At 52.6% G+C, this 17,850-nt stretch overlaps 8 protein-coding genes across 8 annotated transcripts; 5 read left to right on the top strand and 3 right to left on the bottom strand.

The window, feature by feature from the left end:
- Nucleotides 1-856: 856 nt before the first annotated feature.
- N7459_005842 (NAD(P)/FAD-dependent oxidoreductase) lies at nucleotides 857-2,451 on the top strand (the record flags this gene model as incomplete). Its single annotated transcript, XM_056945026.1, has 2 exons — nucleotides 857-1,486; nucleotides 1,543-2,451. 2 exons carry the CDS (start codon nucleotides 857-859, stop codon nucleotides 2,449-2,451), a joined length of 1,539 nt encoding a protein of 512 aa, XP_056799361.1.
- Nucleotides 2,452-2,831: 380 nt separating this feature from the next.
- N7459_005841 (putative MFS transporter) lies at nucleotides 2,832-4,987 on the bottom strand (the record flags this gene model as incomplete). Its single annotated transcript, XM_056945025.1, has 8 exons — nucleotides 2,832-3,074; nucleotides 3,160-3,264; nucleotides 3,397-4,110; nucleotides 4,186-4,257; nucleotides 4,307-4,598; nucleotides 4,655-4,725; nucleotides 4,779-4,852; nucleotides 4,912-4,987. The coding sequence occupies 8 exons, from the start codon at nucleotides 4,985-4,987 to the stop codon at nucleotides 2,832-2,834; spliced, it is 1,647 nt and encodes a 548-aa protein (XP_056799360.1).
- A 744-nt stretch (nucleotides 4,988-5,731) lies between these two features.
- Nucleotides 5,732-7,332, bottom strand: N7459_005840 (uncharacterized protein; the record flags this gene model as incomplete). Its single annotated transcript, XM_056945024.1, has 5 exons — nucleotides 5,732-5,881; nucleotides 5,911-6,349; nucleotides 6,372-6,523; nucleotides 6,594-6,894; nucleotides 7,028-7,332. 5 exons carry the CDS (start codon nucleotides 7,330-7,332, stop codon nucleotides 5,732-5,734), a joined length of 1,347 nt encoding a protein of 448 aa, XP_056799359.1.
- An 808-nt stretch (nucleotides 7,333-8,140) lies between these two features.
- N7459_005839 (uncharacterized protein) lies at nucleotides 8,141-8,596 on the top strand (the record flags this gene model as incomplete). Its single annotated transcript, XM_056945023.1, has 1 exon — nucleotides 8,141-8,596. The coding sequence occupies one exon, from the start codon at nucleotides 8,141-8,143 to the stop codon at nucleotides 8,594-8,596; it is 456 nt and encodes a 151-aa protein (XP_056799358.1).
- Nucleotides 8,597-8,667: 71 nt separating this feature from the next.
- On the top strand, nucleotides 8,668-9,033 carry N7459_005838 (uncharacterized protein; the record flags this gene model as incomplete). The annotated part of the gene is made up of 1 exon (XM_056945022.1): nucleotides 8,668-9,033. The coding sequence occupies one exon, from the start codon at nucleotides 8,668-8,670 to the stop codon at nucleotides 9,031-9,033; it is 366 nt and encodes a 121-aa protein (XP_056799357.1).
- Nucleotides 9,034-10,154: 1,121 nt separating this feature from the next.
- Nucleotides 10,155-11,388, top strand: N7459_005837 (uncharacterized protein; the record flags this gene model as incomplete). The annotated part of the gene is made up of 3 exons (XM_056945021.1): nucleotides 10,155-10,376; nucleotides 10,426-10,925; nucleotides 10,983-11,388. The coding sequence occupies 3 exons, from the start codon at nucleotides 10,155-10,157 to the stop codon at nucleotides 11,386-11,388; spliced, it is 1,128 nt and encodes a 375-aa protein (XP_056799356.1).
- A 450-nt stretch (nucleotides 11,389-11,838) lies between these two features.
- triA (uncharacterized protein) lies at nucleotides 11,839-14,251 on the bottom strand (the record flags this gene model as incomplete). Its single annotated transcript, XM_056945020.1, has 3 exons — nucleotides 11,839-12,009; nucleotides 12,075-12,524; nucleotides 12,596-14,251. The coding sequence occupies 3 exons, from the start codon at nucleotides 14,249-14,251 to the stop codon at nucleotides 11,839-11,841; spliced, it is 2,277 nt and encodes a 758-aa protein (XP_056799355.1).
- Nucleotides 14,252-15,630: 1,379 nt separating this feature from the next.
- On the top strand, nucleotides 15,631-17,310 carry N7459_005835 (acyltransferase family protein; the record flags this gene model as incomplete). The annotated part of the gene is made up of 1 exon (XM_056945019.1): nucleotides 15,631-17,310. The coding sequence occupies one exon, from the start codon at nucleotides 15,631-15,633 to the stop codon at nucleotides 17,308-17,310; it is 1,680 nt and encodes a 559-aa protein (XP_056799354.1).
- Between the last annotated feature and the right edge of the window lie 540 nt (nucleotides 17,311-17,850).

Raw genomic sequence — 17,850 nt, 5'->3', positions numbered from 1 at the left:
TTTGATATCTGGGTCATCATCGGCTTGCTTCACATAGTTCGTCCTCGGACCTTATGCGCGCGGGCGTAGAGATAGAGGAGGCCTGTAGTGTGTACCGCCCAGCGAACCTCAAGGGTCCTGGAATAAGAACTCTAGTGAGAAACAGAATTCCTTCTAAGCAGAATTTTGCAAAGGGGTTTACGTGAGTTCCCTTGATGGCCCTCGCCGAGTAAGCCGCGGAGTGGGAGAACTGGGCCCTCGATACTGGGCCCCCTTATGCTGCCACGCACGATGCTTGCAACATTGCTGATAACACTGGTATTGTGAGTAGTACCCAACGTTGATATTCTCGTTTGAAATATCCCCAGTCCAAACGGCGGTAGAGGAAAGAAAACGCCGGTTGGCGTATGCATGGGCCATTGGGTAGGACGTCGTCGCCGAGAGATACAGGCGAAGACAGGACCCGAATAATAGCAGCTGAATTTTGCGCTTGTTCATGGAGAACTTGTTGGTTTTGACCACGAAAATCTTGTTCACAGCGAGCCACACAGTCAGCGAGACTCAGCGCCGCCGTCTGGTGGAGAAAAACATCCCCGCCGGAAATGCGAAAGCAGCAGGTCGACCCATGGCCTTATCAATCATTGTGAAGGTTGGAGCTGGACGCGTCTGCGGTGTGGTGAGATTCGATGCATACAAAAGAGGGAGGTCCAAGAGGAAGCATCCGATTAGTGAGGATAAGTGAGAGCTATCGTCGCCAGATGCGATCGCGGTCTATTTCACTCGACTCTCTCGTTTTCAACCTCTCACTTGCCCCTAACCACCACAGAACTCGGAACATCAAAGTACATCATCATCAACCTTGAAGATACCGACAATCATGCCGTTTGTTCAGTCTGTTCTCGAGGACACCGCCATCCCAGCCGCAGAGCGACAACAGGCGTTGAACCGTATCTACTCGGACCCAGGCATTCCCCAGGACGCCACCACTGCGTCCTTCTGGCTACAGAATCCTCACCCTCAATTCACCAAGCAGTCATCAAGCTCACTTCCCACAGATGCAGATATTGTAATTATCGGATCTGGAATCTCGGGGGCCACGATTGCACGCACCCTGCTCCAGAATCGCGCGCAGCCCGCTTCATCAAATCCATCTCATCCATGCGTGGTTATGCTCGAAGCCCGCGACATCTGCAGTGGCGCCACCGGCCGGAACGGTGGCCATATTCTAGAGACAGCCGACGAATATGCCGAGCTGGCAGATGTCTTCGGCGACGAGGTAGCCCGCAAGACAATGCGATTCCGGCTTGCCCACCTGCGGGAGATGCTGCACGTCGCCCAAGAGATGGGACTGACCGAGGCAGCGCAGGCACGCAAAGTGCAGTTTCTCAGCGCATATTTTGGAGACGAGCCCTGGAAAGATGCGCTGGAACGACTCCGTCGGTTCAAGGAGGGCATGCCGGAGGAATCGGCAGAGTGGATAGCGTACGATGGAGACTCAATACCCAAGGTTGGTATCCTCGCTCTCATGCAGAATGAGTAGTAGCTGAACGGTAACAATTCTAGGAGGCCAAGCTTTCCCGCGCTCGGGGTGTCATTGCTGGGCCTGCGGGTGCATTGTGGCCGTATAAGTTTGTCACCGGCGTGCTCGCGCGTCTTCTGGCTGACTATCCTGCCGATTTCCGCGTCGAGGATCATACGGCTGTCACGGAGATCCTGGTGGATTCTTCGTCGACATACAGATACAAGGTGAAGACGAGTCGCGGTACGATTGCCGCTCGACATGTTGTCCACAGTACCAATGCGCATGTCACCCACCTGGCCCCGGGCCTGCGAGGCCGTATCTTCCCTGTGCGCGGACAAATGTCCGCCCAGACCCCTGGTGACCTTTTCCCTTGCCAGGCAACCAAGCATTCCTGGATCTTTAACTACGACCGCGGCTTCGACTACCTCACCCAGCTGCCAGAAGGGCAGATGATGTTCGGTGGAGGGTTTGCACGGGGCGAAGGCGGCGGCGTCGCCGAGCTCGGTGTATCGACGGACTCGGAGATGAGTCTATACATTGACATCCATCTATCAGGAGCGTTGAGCGCGGTCTTTGGCCGCCAGTCCTGGGGTTGCGTGCAAGGCGAGCCGGTGCAGGCAATGTGGACGGGCAACATGGCATTCAGCACAGACGGGTTCCCGTGGGTGGGACGGTTGCCTGGGTCAGTGACACACCGGCCCTTAGCAAATGGCGAGGATGGCGGCGCGGAGTGGGTGTGTGCTGCGTTTGGTGGCGAAGGCATGGTGCAGGCCTGGCTCTGTGGAAAGGCTCTGGCGATCATGCTCCTCTCGCATGATAAACAGCTCGCTGCTAGTGCAGATTCGGACATCTCCTGGCTACCGGAACAGATGCTTGTTTCTGAGACCCGAGTGGTGGAAGCCGAGATGCCCCGGTCTGTGGTTGATGCACGACGTCAGGCCAACCTGTAGAAGGGCCCGGTAGGGGTTGATAGGGTCTTGCCGTGTGATACCTATGCTTATCTGCGCTCGTGTTTGTTGCTTCATCTGTGACAGCTGCATACCCAGGCATCCAGATTCCAGAAAACATGGAAGACTAGAGTGCCACGCAGCAGGCAGAAGGGTTTCCCCTTCTTTTATGGGCGGACAGAAAGGCTCATGTGCATTGTAATCTGATGCGAGACGCGCTGTTGTACCAGATAAATCAAAGTTTTCCCTGGCAGATCCAACAATTCTTGTGCGTCATTGAAGCGGCTTGCAATGTGACCTAAAGTATGCCCGTACCATCCATCCATCCTGCCAAACAGTCCACTTGACGCCATGATTTCTCTGAGTTTCGTGAGCCCTGCACCTTAATAACCATGCCCCTGTTTCTCAGTCAGGCGATGATAACGCCCCGCCAAAGCGCAGCGAGCATTCTTGCCCCAACATATCATTGGCAGGATCAGACCCATGGTACCTAGACTGGTCAATCCACAGGCAATAAACATATTCTGTAAGCCGTCGCGTTTCATCCATGGCGAGATGGCGAAGGGAATACCAATGCTGACAGAATTTCGCATAAACGCGATACCCGTGAATGCATCACCAGTAATCTAGAAAGCAGGTGAGTTAGAAGTACTTTGGACGGCTAGATTCTGAGATACATGCCAATGACTGGAAAGAAACCACTCGACCTACCTCACGATAGCTGTCAATGACAAGTGTCAAGGCGGCATCACTGACACTGCCGAGCCCGAAACCAAATAGGACACCTGCAATGCTAGGGCAGATCCAGTGCATGCCCTGTATGATGCGAGCATATCAGCCACAGTGATGAAATGCACCCCTGGCCAAGAAAAGAGCGATGAAGGGAGACGAATCCAATGCAACAGATCAAAGTATAAACCAACAGGGACATGTGCAGTGTAACCTTACCCGGGCGACGGTGAGACCAAACATGATTAACCCGCCAGTCATGCTGAGGGCCGGTAGATGCAGAATATACAGACGCATCTCAGGTTCATAGTAGCCGTTGTTCTTTCGAGAAAAGTGCAGAATGGACCAGTCGCCCAAGAGCCCACCGTAAACAGAGCCAATCATGTTGCCAATGAACGGACCCGCGCTCATAAAGCCGATCTGTTGCGGGGAGAATTCGTACGGCGGCATTGGGAAGACGAGCGATAGAGTGCTTGACATTATAGTGAGCCAGACCACGCCGGAAGCGTACTGCAGCGCGGTGAACAAGACAGCGGGGAAGCTGGAGAGGACATAGAAAGGACGATAGTAGTATGGCCAGATTGGCTCGGGCGTTGGAGTGATAAGCGCAAGACGTTTCCGCCACGAGTTTGAAGGGATGCTGAGATCCAGCTCATGATGAACGTTGGTTGGCTCGAGCTTGACTGGAATTGCAGCTTTGGTGTCACTTTGACACGCCTGTTTCTGGTCGGGCTTGGTGGGAGGACAGAGATTGCCGTCCTCGCCAGTCCTGGGCTGCGCCTGACCGGTCAGAACAGGGACGTATTTTGTTTCCTCGTATAGGAACAGAAATAAGACCAGGAAGATCGCATCAAAGATCCCCATCGTTTGGTAAGACCAACGCCATCCTTGTCGCGTTGCCTGCGCGCCCGCAGCCATAGGCGTTAGAAAGCTCTAAACAGGTAGGTCAGCACAAGGCCTTCAGCAATGTGTGCAAGGGGGCCCAAGGGTGCATATCGTGGCACATACACCTATCATGACCATGGTCATGTACAGGCCATTCATGCGGCCTCGATGGTGCACGAAGAAAAGATCCGCAATCTGTGAAACATCAGGTAGGCGTCCAATTACCGGACAGGAGAAAACATACAGTGATCTCAACAATGGCCTCATTGGTTGCACCGGCCAATCCTTGGAGAAGGTTGCAGACATAGAGCTGGGCCAAGCTTTCTAGCCTGGCTGTCCAGAATGAGGTGGCCAGCATTACCACCGTCGACGCAATGTAGATGGGACGCCGGCCATATTTCTTGGCCAATGGAATCAGCAGGACGCATCCCATAGCTAGCCCGACAAAGTTGACAGACATGGTCCGGTTGAGTTGGGCATACGTGACATGGAGGTCAACTACCATCTGCTGCCAGAAGATAGTCTGGATAGAGAGCCTGGAATCTAGAGTGAGACAGAAGCCAGGACCATTTGCGGACGAAAGATCGCCTACGCCGCGAACACCACAACCGTCATCCCCATAACGATCGTGAAATTGACACTCTTGCGAGCAGTGCTCCAGTTCTACCATGGCCAGTCAGTTCTGCAAAGGTCTGAGCCGTCAAGATCGAACTGACCAAAGGCTCATTGGGATCATTGCTTGGAACAGGATCCAGTATGACAGCTCGTTGGCCATGTAAATCAGACGCCTCTGCAAAGAAGATCAGCAATCCCTCTTCCCCTTTGTAGTTGCTTTTAAAATTATTTTACCTCGCATTAATCGAAAAGTGCCTGGTGGCAGATCAATATCGTCCTGAAGACTAGAAATCTCAGAATTATGAGCCATTGTTCAAGTCAAATGTCGAACGAGTTACTAGAAATCGGATTCAGGGGGTGCACCGAGGGGGTTATAATTGCATTCCACAGATTTCAGATACGACCAGTAGTCCACATGATGAACTACGATAAGCTGTGCGCCACGGTAGTCAGTACCCAGCGTGGACGATGCGATAAGTCGCGAATTCGTGAACGGCGGTTTCCTTCTGTACCAGACGCGGGCGTCGGCCTCCCTGAATTGGAATAGGGTACCCTGATCAGAATCGTGAGGCGTGCAACTATGTAGATCCAGATGCGATGGGTGGGCAAAGAGAGCATCGAAGCGGCTTTGGCTATCACCCACATTGCTGTATATGGCAGGTGGACGCACTGCTCGAAAGGTGACTGGTTGGGAACCGTGCAATTCTTCTCTTGATAAGACTTATTGTGCCGAACTCGTCAGTGATTATTCCTACATATCCCCCTGTACATTCCCACCACCTTTCTTAAATACTGTCTGTTCTGTTCCCTTCGCCTGGTCGCCGTAGGAGAGCGGCAATCGTTCTACAGGACATGGTCAACCCGGCAACAATTGTCAGGGTGCTCCGGGTGCAAAATGGAATTAATGGGCGACAGACGACAATTTGAAGTATTGGGGCATGGTGCGTGCCGCAGAGAAGCTCGTGTGAAGGCTGCAGTCGGAGACGATCTAAAAGCCGAGAAATTCATATACACTTCGCCTCGAAACGATAAACGGGATCGCTTTATTTTGGTATCACAGCAGGCCCATTTCGATGCCTTTGGAATGGGCCAGTTCATCTACGCTGAGGTCGGGGTCGTTCTGTTCCCACGTTGTCTTGAGCAAATCCAGCAAGATCTCGTCCTGTCGCGATCCCAATGCGCAGTTCATGATAGTCTGCTGCCACTGCGAGTATACGAGTTATGATACAGCACCAATACTTCAAGACCGGCAGCGAAGAACGGAAAGAGGACCGCATTCTTGATGAAGGGATCTTCTGTCGGGCGCTCCACACATGCAAGGCGCAGAGCGTCAAGATTCGCCAAAATGCGTGTTACGAGAATTGTCGCATCTGCTAGGCACGCGCCCGGCCCCGGCTTCTGCCCACGTTGGGAGAGAAGGCGCGTCTCTCGATCGGTGCGTATATGTCGACGGAGAGTCAGGATCCCAGCTAATCTATGCGCCGCCCAAAGATAGCATTGCAGGAAACTGCCTTCCTCTCCTGGCCAGTCCCAAAGGCTCTGCTCGGTCGTCTCGAGCCCGATCCCGGCAAATAGATCCAACAAAGACCGAGGGAGTCCACTTACAGGTCTCGAAGCCCTGCCTCGGAGCCGCGGGTTGACAATAGCGACGCCGGATGCCGATACAAGGTGTCTGGCGACCGATCACAAAACACGGCAAATCCATCACCCCCATGACTTCCAGCAGATGGGTGCGGAAAAGAGTCGGTGGTGGAGTGGCCGGGATATGGGGAGCGTCAAGGCCGTGGCTTTTCAGGATGTTATGCATGCCTTCCAGATGCATGGTCCAGGGCAGCCCATGCATCAGCTGGATGGGTTGGAATAAGGTTAGAGCCACCAGGCAAGGGAATCTGAAACAAGAATCTGGGGTGACGCACGTCAATGCTACAGAGCAGCAGTCCGGCCGTTAGTGTCCCATCCGATAAGGTGGTGCTGCGGGCCAGCTCGGATCGAAATCCACGTAAGGCCGTGTCGAAGTACTCGAGGAATCGTGCGCTGTGGGTTGTAGAGAGGGACAGTTGGAATGCAAGACAGATTGTATATAACGCGCTGGATTCCTGACATAGTTCTGTGGGTCGAAGTTGAAGCAGGCTGTCTCGAGCAGTGGACGAGTGCAAGGCATTGATTCCGTCTCGAAGGACTTCTTTTTCTGTCAATCGAGAGAGTTCCTGCCAAATGCTACGCAGATGGAAGACTCACATTCGCGGAATAAGATCTCACCTCGTTCAGTGAGATCTGTGGTCAGAGAGAAAGAGTCGGTGGTCAACAAATCCCCTCTCGCTGGAGAATGTGGACGGAGTGGGAATGCAACGTTGAAGAGTTCATGGACCGACTGGTCTCAATCTGGGGCTGCATATTCAATTTCTCCCTCTCTTTGCTAAAGTCCCTCCAACGTCCTTTTAGCGTCGGTGGCGCACATTCGTATAAGGGTTTATCGGCGCCGGTCAAGCGCCCACGCGATGCAATGCCACTTCCCCAACGCAGTCGGACTTCATAGCCCTCGCAATCGATTCCAGGTCGGGCGAGCGTTATCGCAGCGACACCGACGACGCTTGCAAGTCCATTCAGCTTTGATGAGAACGGGTGGACATTCCGAGCTGAGCGAACAGAGCGCATTGGAATGGCCGGTCGACAAGAGCGATGGCTGGCTGCTCTACCCCACAAGCGATGGTGGAGGTGGAGCGGCGCTGATAAGGTGTGTCCAACTGCCCGTTTAGGAATGGCGGCGATTCCGCACTGTGTAGACTGTTCTATACCTGAGAGATGGAAGTCCGCCTGATGATTATATAGTTATTTGTAGCTTTATATCTATATTGAGTAGTGCTAGTTGAGTACTAGCTCAGCGAGAAAACAGAAGAAATAGTAGATCAACCGCTAAACCAAGGAATGGAAGTGGAAACAGAGAGAGTGTACGTTTGGAAGCCAGAGAGGAGAGAGGCCTACAACCTTGGAAACTACGACTATCTACACTAAGCGCAAGTGCCTAGGTAACAGCTTCAGCATCCACCATCAGATGTTTATTTATTATTCACACTATAAGATATTTACCTACGCAGGCGACCAAGAACATATCAAATCTTCCCTCTAAAATTTAAAAGAATGAGACTGTCGATCCGAATAGAAGTAGTAAATCCAGGGCATCCAATTATTGATGTTGCGGGTTAACCGCGCAGCTTCATTGCTGGGCCAACAATCAATTGCTGTTTGGACGTCACAAAGATCACACGCCAGATCAACCGAACACAACCTCATTCATAACAATCGTCTCTGCCATACTCATTTGCTATTCTATCTTGGAGTTCTCTTTCCTACCTGTATATTCCCCCGCTCGAGCAAAATTGTCGGGCAACATACCCCGGGATCAACATTGCGCGCTTCTTCACCATACGCGTACCCATCACTGTCGTGATAATTAATCGCACAAATGGCGCCCATCACCTCACAGGGCAAGGGGAAACTCGATGATGGCCAGATTTATGTCTGTGCCTGTCATATAAATACCAGAAAGCACCGGCGCCCCTACCTCACGCCCGAGAACGAGTCGAAGCTGCACATTACTGTCTTTCCTCTTGACCTATCCTCAGGCGACGTGCCAGACCATGGCCCACGCTTCACTGAACCGGTTCCCTGGGAAGAAATGAATGAGTTTGTGGAGCGCAATCGGCCTTGGCAAACATACAGTGAGCTCTCACCTCTCACCGAGGAAGCCGATCTTCGCAAGAATCCCGAGGTTCCCTGGGCCCGGAGCCACCGATGGCACGAGGGGGAGTTTATGATCCTTGTCTTGGAGCACTTCGCGAATGAATTTCTTGGCGATGATGCACCATTAGGCTACAACAAGCAAGTCACGCCTGTCCTCTCCCGACGACCTCGTTTCTAACCGATCGCCACAGTCCCGAGCTCAAATTCGAATATTTTGTCGATTCCCAATGGTCCATCCTATGCTACACGATGCGCAAAGACCCGTCCAAGTCTAAGCCGCACATCAACGCCTTCATCACGGATGGAGAGCCCCTGCTCCCTGATCGCCTAACCACCGGGGAGATATCCATTGCCTTTGGCCTAATCACCCAGCGCCGATGGCAAGACGGATACAATGCACACCGGTACATTCCGATCAACATCTTCTCGGCTTCAGATCGTCAGATCCGCGTCCTCCAGATATGGCACGACAAGCAAAATCCGAAGGCTCTCCAGGTGCGCCGGACGCCGATTATGGAATTCCCAGATGGCATGAGAGAGAACTGGAGGGACTGGATTTCGATTCTTTGCTGGATTGCGGGAAAGCCGGTGGGAGAGACACTGGAGGCGAAATAAGTGCAGGGGACTTCCACGTCACGGTGTGCTCTGGGACTCGAGCGCTATCGGTCCGCTTCTGGCAAGTCGGCTCCCAACTGGGTACTCTGCTTAGATGGATGGGTTTTGATACTGGGACCAGCCCACGCGACATCCACGAGCCTCCGTGATGGCTGGAACAGCTGATGATTTTTGATAGATATCACGAGGGAGTCGTCTTCTATCTAAACTAAGCTAACGTGAACCACTCGATTCACCGGGTGCCGCAAAGCCATATGAAGAATGAGTCGTATCCGAAACAATCCTCAACGCGCATGGTATCACGGTCGATCTACCACACGGCGAGCTGGCGATTCAAGTGGAGCACATGTACGGCAATGTCATTTTCGGGGTCTTCAAATATGAGACTGGACAGATTCGTGCACCGAGAGACTTGTCAGAAAATGGTATCTTCTGTACCATTCTGATTAGCGCTCTCGTCTGTCAAATGCACTCAAAGAGACATCAAGCTCAGTGAGAATGAACGGGCCACCGCACAAGAGTCGGCTCCGGCTTGAATCTGGTTGGCGAATGATGTCGCGGCTTTGGATGTGTCGGGAGGTGAGAGAAGGTGGAAGGTCTGGGAACCAGATAGCAACAAAAGAGGGAAGAGTGAGGATGAGAATGACGTTTCTCGAATATTCGCTCAGATGAAAGTGGTACTGCACATATAGCCGGGGTGGCTGCCTGCGGTAGGTTGCTTGGTGAACTCAAGGTGGAAGCTAGGTGACCAAGAGTAGCAACATGGTATATATCGCTGCCTGGGTTGTTGAACACGACAGGATTCTTCGCAGATATAGGTAACTGTAATGTTTGGAGTCCCCGCTCGCTCCTAGAGCTAGATGACACCATCTCCAATAGATAGATGCAATTTATGTCGCGATGATCGCGCAAGAAGGCAAAGAGATGAGCCATGAGGCCAACCTAACGCTTTACCGAGTAGCCGTGATTGCTGTTTCATAGATGCCTATCAGGCAAAAACAGCATCCTTATCGCTGGAGGCCTTAACCTAGGCAATGCATTTCGCACTTCCTATAAGAAGCTCAACGATGTCTACCTTACCAAACGTTCAAGTATTCTACACTACTTGATTCAGTAACAAAATGGTCAAAGCGGACCCCAACGAGATACAGCGCAAGTTGTTCAAGTGGCTTCAAACCACTCGATACGCATCAACGGCGCTTGATTTTGTGTCTGCAAATTCATCCAACTTTGTCTTTCGTGCCCACCTCTCCGATCCACTTGAAGACGGCACAGCGGTAGTGATCATCAAACATGACTCCAACCCGCCCAAATCGACAGAGAATCCGGAGCCCCTGTCTTCTGTACATTCTTGAAATGCACTATTGCTGGAACCTGGCTAACATCTTCAAGACAGTTGAAAAGGATTGCTTCCGTGCGCTCCAGTCCTTCCGTACAGTCTGTGAGCAAGAGACATTCAAATGCACTGTGGAAACACCCCAGTACTTCTACTTCGACGATGAAACCAAAACACACATTCTGGAGTGTCTGCCCAATGGAATAAATTTGAAGAACTACGCTCTTCAAAATCTTCTGCCGCCGTCGACTGATGCTGCACGACCACAGTTTTATTGTTTGGGGAAGTGCTTGGCTGAGTATATCACGGCGTTTCATCGATTCGCAATGGAAGAAAATCAGAAGCCGTTGTATGAAACGCTGAAACAGCACCAGGCGATGCAGGATTTGAAACATATGATCAACTACGACTGGCTACTGCAGCGCATCGAACAATGGCCCCATATCTTGGAAGAAGCGCGAGGTATCTTTCAGGAGGTGAAGACGGAGGCCCTGAAAGAACTGGAAGGGAAGTCCACAAGTTTAGTGCCAATCCATGGTGATTTCTGGACTGGAAAGTAAGTCGAGCCTTGTGAGTAATGTGGTCTTTGACTAATCGTGGAATCTTGCTCAAGTATTCTACTGCCAAATACCCCCGTGCAGGGGGTTAACGAGCTGTCGGTATTGGTTATTGACTGGGAAATGGCTCACCTAGGCGTGCCGGCCATGGATCATGGCGAGATTATTGGAGAGCTCTATGCTCTATGGCTTTACAGACGGATCGATGCTGGTCTGTGGATGATCCAGGGCTATGCAGATGGCCTAGGAGAACAGACTGAGAGCTCAGCTTGGCGGATTGCTCTTCAAGTAGGATCTCATCTTCTCAGTTTTGGAACAATTGCACCAGGCTGGGGTACTCCTGAACAAGTCGAAGAAGTGGCTCTCAGGGGTAGAGATATTGTCGTTCACTCGTGGAAAAAAGACCGTCGATGGCTGGAAAACACGGAACTTGCGTGCTTGCTCCCTCGTTCCACAAGCTGAGCCATCTAACGACTTCCCTATTTCTGAATACTTGAGCATGGTATTATTATCACTCGAACTCCGCCTCCACTCTCATCTTATAACCTGTTACTCCAACGCCCAGAACATGAACACACTAGATCAACATCAGTATGCGAACAAACCAGAGTAATACTATGCTATAGTATCCATGGCTGGACAGGCTACCAAAGACCATTCTGTGTGATAAGCCTCTCAAAAACACCGTTCTAGTTGAAAGAACAACACAAGAATCCACACCTCTTAGCATAGAGAAGAAACCATGCTAGCAAAATGCCATCCAATAAATCCGCGTATCTTCTATCTATTGCCGTGTGCCTTTTCCCCCAGAGCTAATGCAAGTGAGCCATATTTGCAAGACAAAATAAAAAGAGAGAACCCGTAACCCAAATAAGCCTCAGAATACATCATACAGAAGGTAGAAAACAATCATCAAGGCGGCACAGCCCGTGCTAGGACGCGAATATTATCCACAAACCCCTTCACCAGCTCCTCGTACTGGTTGTTTGGATCGCCAGACATTGCCAGGTGTCCCTGGCGGCGGATCTCGGCCGCAGAAACTTCGATCTCAAGCTCATGCTCAAAGTCATTTTTCGTCGGAGGCTATTGAAATCATTAGAAGACCATCGCAGTTAAACTATTCTGGAAAAAATGCAGAAAATACTCACCTCGGCTCTCGCTACCTGCGTCAAGTCAATTTGGTAGGCCAAGTGCCGGTAGCTCATACGGTCTTTGTTGCGTTCACCTCGCCCGCCCCTGGTCATGTCTATGACGGGCAGATTTTGGACATTGCCTGGGTACTCCATTTCCAAATTCACGCTGACTCGCCAATCAACAGTGGTGCGTGGGCTGCACACGTCGATGTCTGCAACGCGGCACTTCACAATCTTCGCAATTATTTCACCAGTCCGAACGTCCGTTGTCACACGAACTCGGGGTTTGTGTCGAGGATTCAGATTTTGGCGAATGACAGGAGGCAGATCGGCTGGTGAGACTTCATAAAACGTATCGCGCTCTTTTTTGTGCGCGTACGAAATCGCAATACGATTGGAGTCGGTGGTTGATATCGAATTCTTCACAGCCTCGTTGAGGAAGTTATTCATGGCGCGGTGTTGCTCCTGCGAATTCCCTGGTTAGCCTGATGTGCTCGTGACTTCTCGATATGAATATACTGCAGAACAACACTTACAATAGTCATGCTGCTCTCAAACGCCGTGCGGAAGTGCGAATTGTCGCGATTGACAACGCTCTCGGTGAGAATCGGCAAATGTAGACGCTCGTTTCTGTCCTTATCCATGACATGACCCAACTTTGCCTCTACTTCGATGATCGCGCCATGCCCGACAGCGGCGGATCCCGCCGGTCCTGCGGCCACGTCATTCCTCATCACCACGTGCTGGAACAGGAAATCGCAGAGCATCTTCGTGATTTCTTCATACGGAATGAAACCTGTGATAGAAGGCTCCCAAGGTCCGAGAAGACCAACATGCGGCGTGCTCGGCGCAGGGGGATGCACGGGTGGTCCATTTGCGCTTGGCGCCGCACCAAGTGTCCGGACGGGAGGTGGAGGAGCGGAAGTAGCCGTAAGTCCCGGAGCCGCGGATTTCCTGCGTGAAGCCCAAGACTCGCGTTCGGATCCCCGGGCATACTTTGGGATGGGAGGCTGGGGATTGGGGATGATTGGACATTTCCCCTTGTTCCGAAGAGACCGCTGGGCATAGATTGGGGGCTCATTGTATCGCCTTCTCCTCGGTTTTGGCGGTTGGCTTTCGACGCGAGCTCTTGGCTCGTTGTCCACCTCCATCTTGAGAGGATGGGAGCCGCTTCTTGGGGCCGAGGGCGAGCTTGCCATTTGAGGATGAGCGGTGAGGCGGGGGGAGACGTGTGCATCTGAGCCTGGTCCGTTCGAGAATGGTGCCGTGGGACTCTCATTCCACTTCCTGTCCTCTGACGAGCGCAAAGGAGCTGCACTTGTACTGTCGGAGGTGGCTGCAGTGCTGTTCTGTCGAGAGACAGCTCGCGGACTCGCCATCTCCAATGGTTCTTGCTTTAGACTGGACGGGGCCACCTGTGATGGCAGGTCGGATGGTCGAGATCCTCCAGGGGACAGTTGTCGTTGGGCCACGGGGGACCTCGTCAGCATTTCATGCATGGGTCTTGGGCTGGACATGGGATTGCGCGGCGAATCGTGCCCGGAAGACAGCGGACGCGAGGATGATGGTGACTGACGAGAAGTAAACGCTGGAGGAGGACCTAATGGGGTGCCCGGGATGGATCGTTGTTCGGGAGGAGAAAATTGATGCGACAATATTGGTTGCGAGGCGGACGGAGGACTGTCTCGGGTGACCAGCCGCTGGTTTGTCGTAACGGATTGAAGGGAGTGAGACCGTTGCTGTGCAAAGTAAGACTGCTGCTTCGAATGCTGAGGTCCGGCGCTTATGGGTTGCTGCGGTGTATACGGCGAGGCCAAGGGGCCCGCGGGGTGCTGGGGATGCGAATTGTACGCGGACGCGCTGTACGGATCACGCGCGCCAGGTCCATACGGCGTTGAAACATGCGGAGGGCTCTGACTCCGATGGGATCGAACTGTGGTATTCAGCGGCGGAGGTGCGGCGTTGAATTGCTGGTAGGGCGATTGCGCAGGCCCATACGGCGAGGACCGTTCGGGTGATGCGTGCTGGGCGCGTTGCAGAGGGGGCTGTGGGGGACGTCCGGTGTATTCTGAGTATGTCTGCTGTGTACGCTGTTGATGAGATGGATCGGAGGGAGGACTGGACGATTGAGTGGCGGGTGGAGGGTTGGAGGCGCCGCCGGCGTCGGCATTCATGATGGTGCGCAAATCCATGGCGACGACATGAACACGGAGCCACCACCACCAGCTCGAGCAGGATTTATCGAATAACACAGGCAACTGACGATCGCGACATCAAGTCGCAGGCGCAAGTCGTCGCGAGGCCAAAGGGCGGAAGTTCAATGAGTGGCAGGACAAAGAGGAAGGGAGAAGTTCTCGCACGGCTTGCGCGAATCAGGGAGCTTGCGAGGATGATCGCCGCTTCGGGGAACGGACGAGAGAAAGAGCCACGAGTACCGGACACGACAGCTTATACGCAGCGAGGAATCCATTGACTCTCGTCTGGGAGTCTTCGACAAAGCTTTTCTACGTTGGAGCTGCTAAGCTCGTAGATCATACGTTGAGTTAGCGCGCAGCAGCCTGCAGAGCTGTTCCTGCCATTATTTGGTTGTTCTTCCACACGAACATTGATACGGCTAAATCCCGGGTGAGAACACCACGGCCGAGCAGTTTTGGTCCACGATGCAATCTCGATAGTGCCATGCATCCTTGACGTGGCATTGCAACGCCCTCGTTGAGGGAGAAAAAGGCCAAGTGGAATCTTGGAATCTCAGGCAGTCATGTGATACAATGACTCAGCATGGCGCCACATCGCAGCTTTGGAACTTTGGAAGTATAAAAGGCGTATTGCGGATAAGGTCGAATTGCAGAAGGCCAGACCCTATTGGTGCTGTAGAGAGCAACGTAGGTGCAGGATCTAACCAGGTCAACCTTTCGTGATACAGATCGTCCATCTGTCTGACGCGTCTACTGAAGTATAGTTTAAGCCACCTGTCTAGAGTCAGATTCGTGTCACGACAAATGCCCCGCTATAAGAGAGAAAATGAGACAGGAAATACACTTGTCCTCATGCCCAACAATGAGGAACCAGCAAATCCAACAACTATCAATCTATGCGAATCCCAGGTCTTCCGAACGGTTTATTGACCGGGTGCGGGCCGCGGGCCCTGCAAATGGCAGGAGATCGGCGCGTCAGCCATCATTATTATATTAAGCCTTGCTCCGCATACGACCATCCGCACTTCAACCTCCCCCGTCCTCCCCTCCCCCTATTGCTCCTCGGCCGACTCCTCGTTCAGAAATTGACGACGACAAAAGTGACTCCGGAAACGAAAGGCGCCATTTCCGCCATCGCATCCTATCTGGCGATTCCGTCGTGCCGCCCCACAACGCAACAACGTCGACCCCCCCTACACAACCGACATCTGTCTCGCTGGACGAGCAGCTCCTGTCCCTCGTCCCGCCTGACCGAGCACTTCAAAGTCTTTTTGTGGATGATCTCCATGTCTATTGCGACTTAACTCCACTCTGCACGGCGCACGGCGCATCGGACATGTCATCTTGAAACCCAGACACGCTCCAAACCTCCGGCCATGACAGCTCGTAATGATGAAGACCGGGCCACAACATCGGCTTCGGACATCCCTATGGCTGACCTCGAGTCAGCGAGTGGCCGTAGCTCTGGCCTTGGATCTCGCTCCAGTGCCACCACCTTTCGCTGGAACGACTTCTCGCAATTCCACCCGTCGAACATCCTCGCCCACCCGAATGGACTGACACCGAAGTTGTCGCAAGAAGATTGGAGCGCGTTTTCCGAGGATACATGGCACCGCCTGACAGTTGCGCTGACACCGAGCTATCTGCAGCACTACGTGGGCGGGGAGCCGCCAGCCCCTTCCAAGTTGCACGCTATCGCTGCGCTCGATGGCCTGCGCGGGTGGGCTTGTCTACTAGTTTTCAACTTCCACTTTCTCTTCACATATACCTGGAAAGTCGCCGTCGGATGGGGGTTTGCCGGTGACAACTTTGGCATTCACCAACTGCCCTTCATCCACCTTCTAATCTCGGGCCATATCATGGTCGCTATCTTCTTTGTTCTCTCTGGTTATGTCTTGTCCTACAAGCCCATCAAGACAATTCGGTCTCGCGCTTTTGATCAGACTTTTACGGTTTTGGCCTCGTCAACATTTCGTCGAGCCTTGCGCCTTTACATTCCATCCATGGTGGGGCTTATGTGCGTCTTTGTCGCTGTCCGTCTTGGCCTCTACAATTATTCTTGGGCGGTCATCAAGGAGGGCCACACCATTCTCGGCACAAATGAACAGCACCCACCAGTTTACAAATCTTTCACCAAGCAGTTCTGGGATCTGTACGATACGATTGGGATTCTAATGAACCCATTCGACTGGGGCATCTTCTATAATAATTACAACCCGCACTTATGGACCATCCCCGTCGAGTTTCGCTGTTCACTCGTCCTGTTCCTCACGACGCTAGCTACATCGCGACTATCTTCAGCCGTTCGAATGCCTCTAGTCGTCTGTCTAACCTGGTTTTGCATGCGCTACGGGCGCTGGGACCTCGTGATGTTTCTATTCGGAATGCTCATGGCCGAAACGGACTTGATCAATGGGACGTGGGAAATCCCCGCATATCACTCATCGGCAGTACGCGGTGACCAGATAAACATTCGCTTCGCCCCGGGCGGCAAGGTGATGGCCCGTGTCTCGCACCGCCGTTTCTGGATCGCCGTCTTCGTGCTCGGTCTCTACATCGGCTCGAGCCCCAACCTCGGGTTCAAATGGACGCCTGGCTACATGTGGCTCTGGCACATAACGCCGTGGACATACTCTGAACCGCACCGCTTCCCGCAGTCGATCGGTGCCGCTCTGATAGTATTCGGCATCAACCACTCCCCCGACATTCAGAAGCTCTTCACAAACCCGCTTTCCCAATACCTTGGGAAGATCTCATACTCGTTTTATATAGTGCATGGCCCTATCCTTCATTCGCTGGGTTACTCGATCATGCCGACTATCTGGAGCATGACGGGCAAAGAAACGAATACCCAGTACTGTCTGGGCTTTCTAATTGGTTGGCTTATTTGTCTGCCCATTGCCCTCTGGGCCGCTGATGTATTCTGGCGGGCTGTCGATATTCCCAGTGTGAAGTTCACTCGTTCACTGGAGGACCGCATTATCTCCAAGGGTGCACCGGCCTCTGCGACGCCGAGTTTGTTGACACCACGTGCTCAGACTCCGCGGCCGCAATAAGCGCCGTTCCTCAAGTATATCATTGAATCGTCATCGAGCCAGCCTCGTCGAGCTGTATAGCATTTTGCCTACCCCTGACACCTTCTTTTACGACCCTGGTCCAAGCTTGCTAGACAAGCCACGAGTGACTGTGAATACCTACCAATTCCCATCTGGATCCTCACTGGTCACGAAGCTCTGATTTCAGTGTTCGAGACCGGCCCAATTCTTGTAGATATATACGCCCGCTGCAAAGATAGAATCAAGATCATTTTTAGCCTACCGTGACTTTCTCTGCGCTATCAGATACACAAATCAACGTGGCAGTAAACCGCCCCAAGTAAAAGGAGCCGGGGCCCGCGAAGTAGAATCGGATGTATCGTTCGTTCATTCATTCACTCGTACCAAATCAAGATAGATCGCAATGATTCTCCCACGACCTAATCAACGGAGTCCATCCCTGCAATGCCACTGCACACATCGACTCATCGATACTTCCCCTATTTCGCGGAAGGAATATGGCGTGGCACGGATGACGGACAGATATAAGAGCGACCTCGA

This window comes from Penicillium hispanicum (assembly GCF_028827665.1).
Source record: "Penicillium hispanicum strain IBT 35686 chromosome Unknown utg000005l_segment0_segment0, whole genome shotgun sequence".
In the NCBI taxonomy this organism is placed as follows: Eukaryota; Fungi; Ascomycota; class Eurotiomycetes; order Eurotiales; family Aspergillaceae; genus Penicillium; species Penicillium hispanicum.
This window is presented reverse-complemented; position numbering and strand designations above follow the sequence as displayed.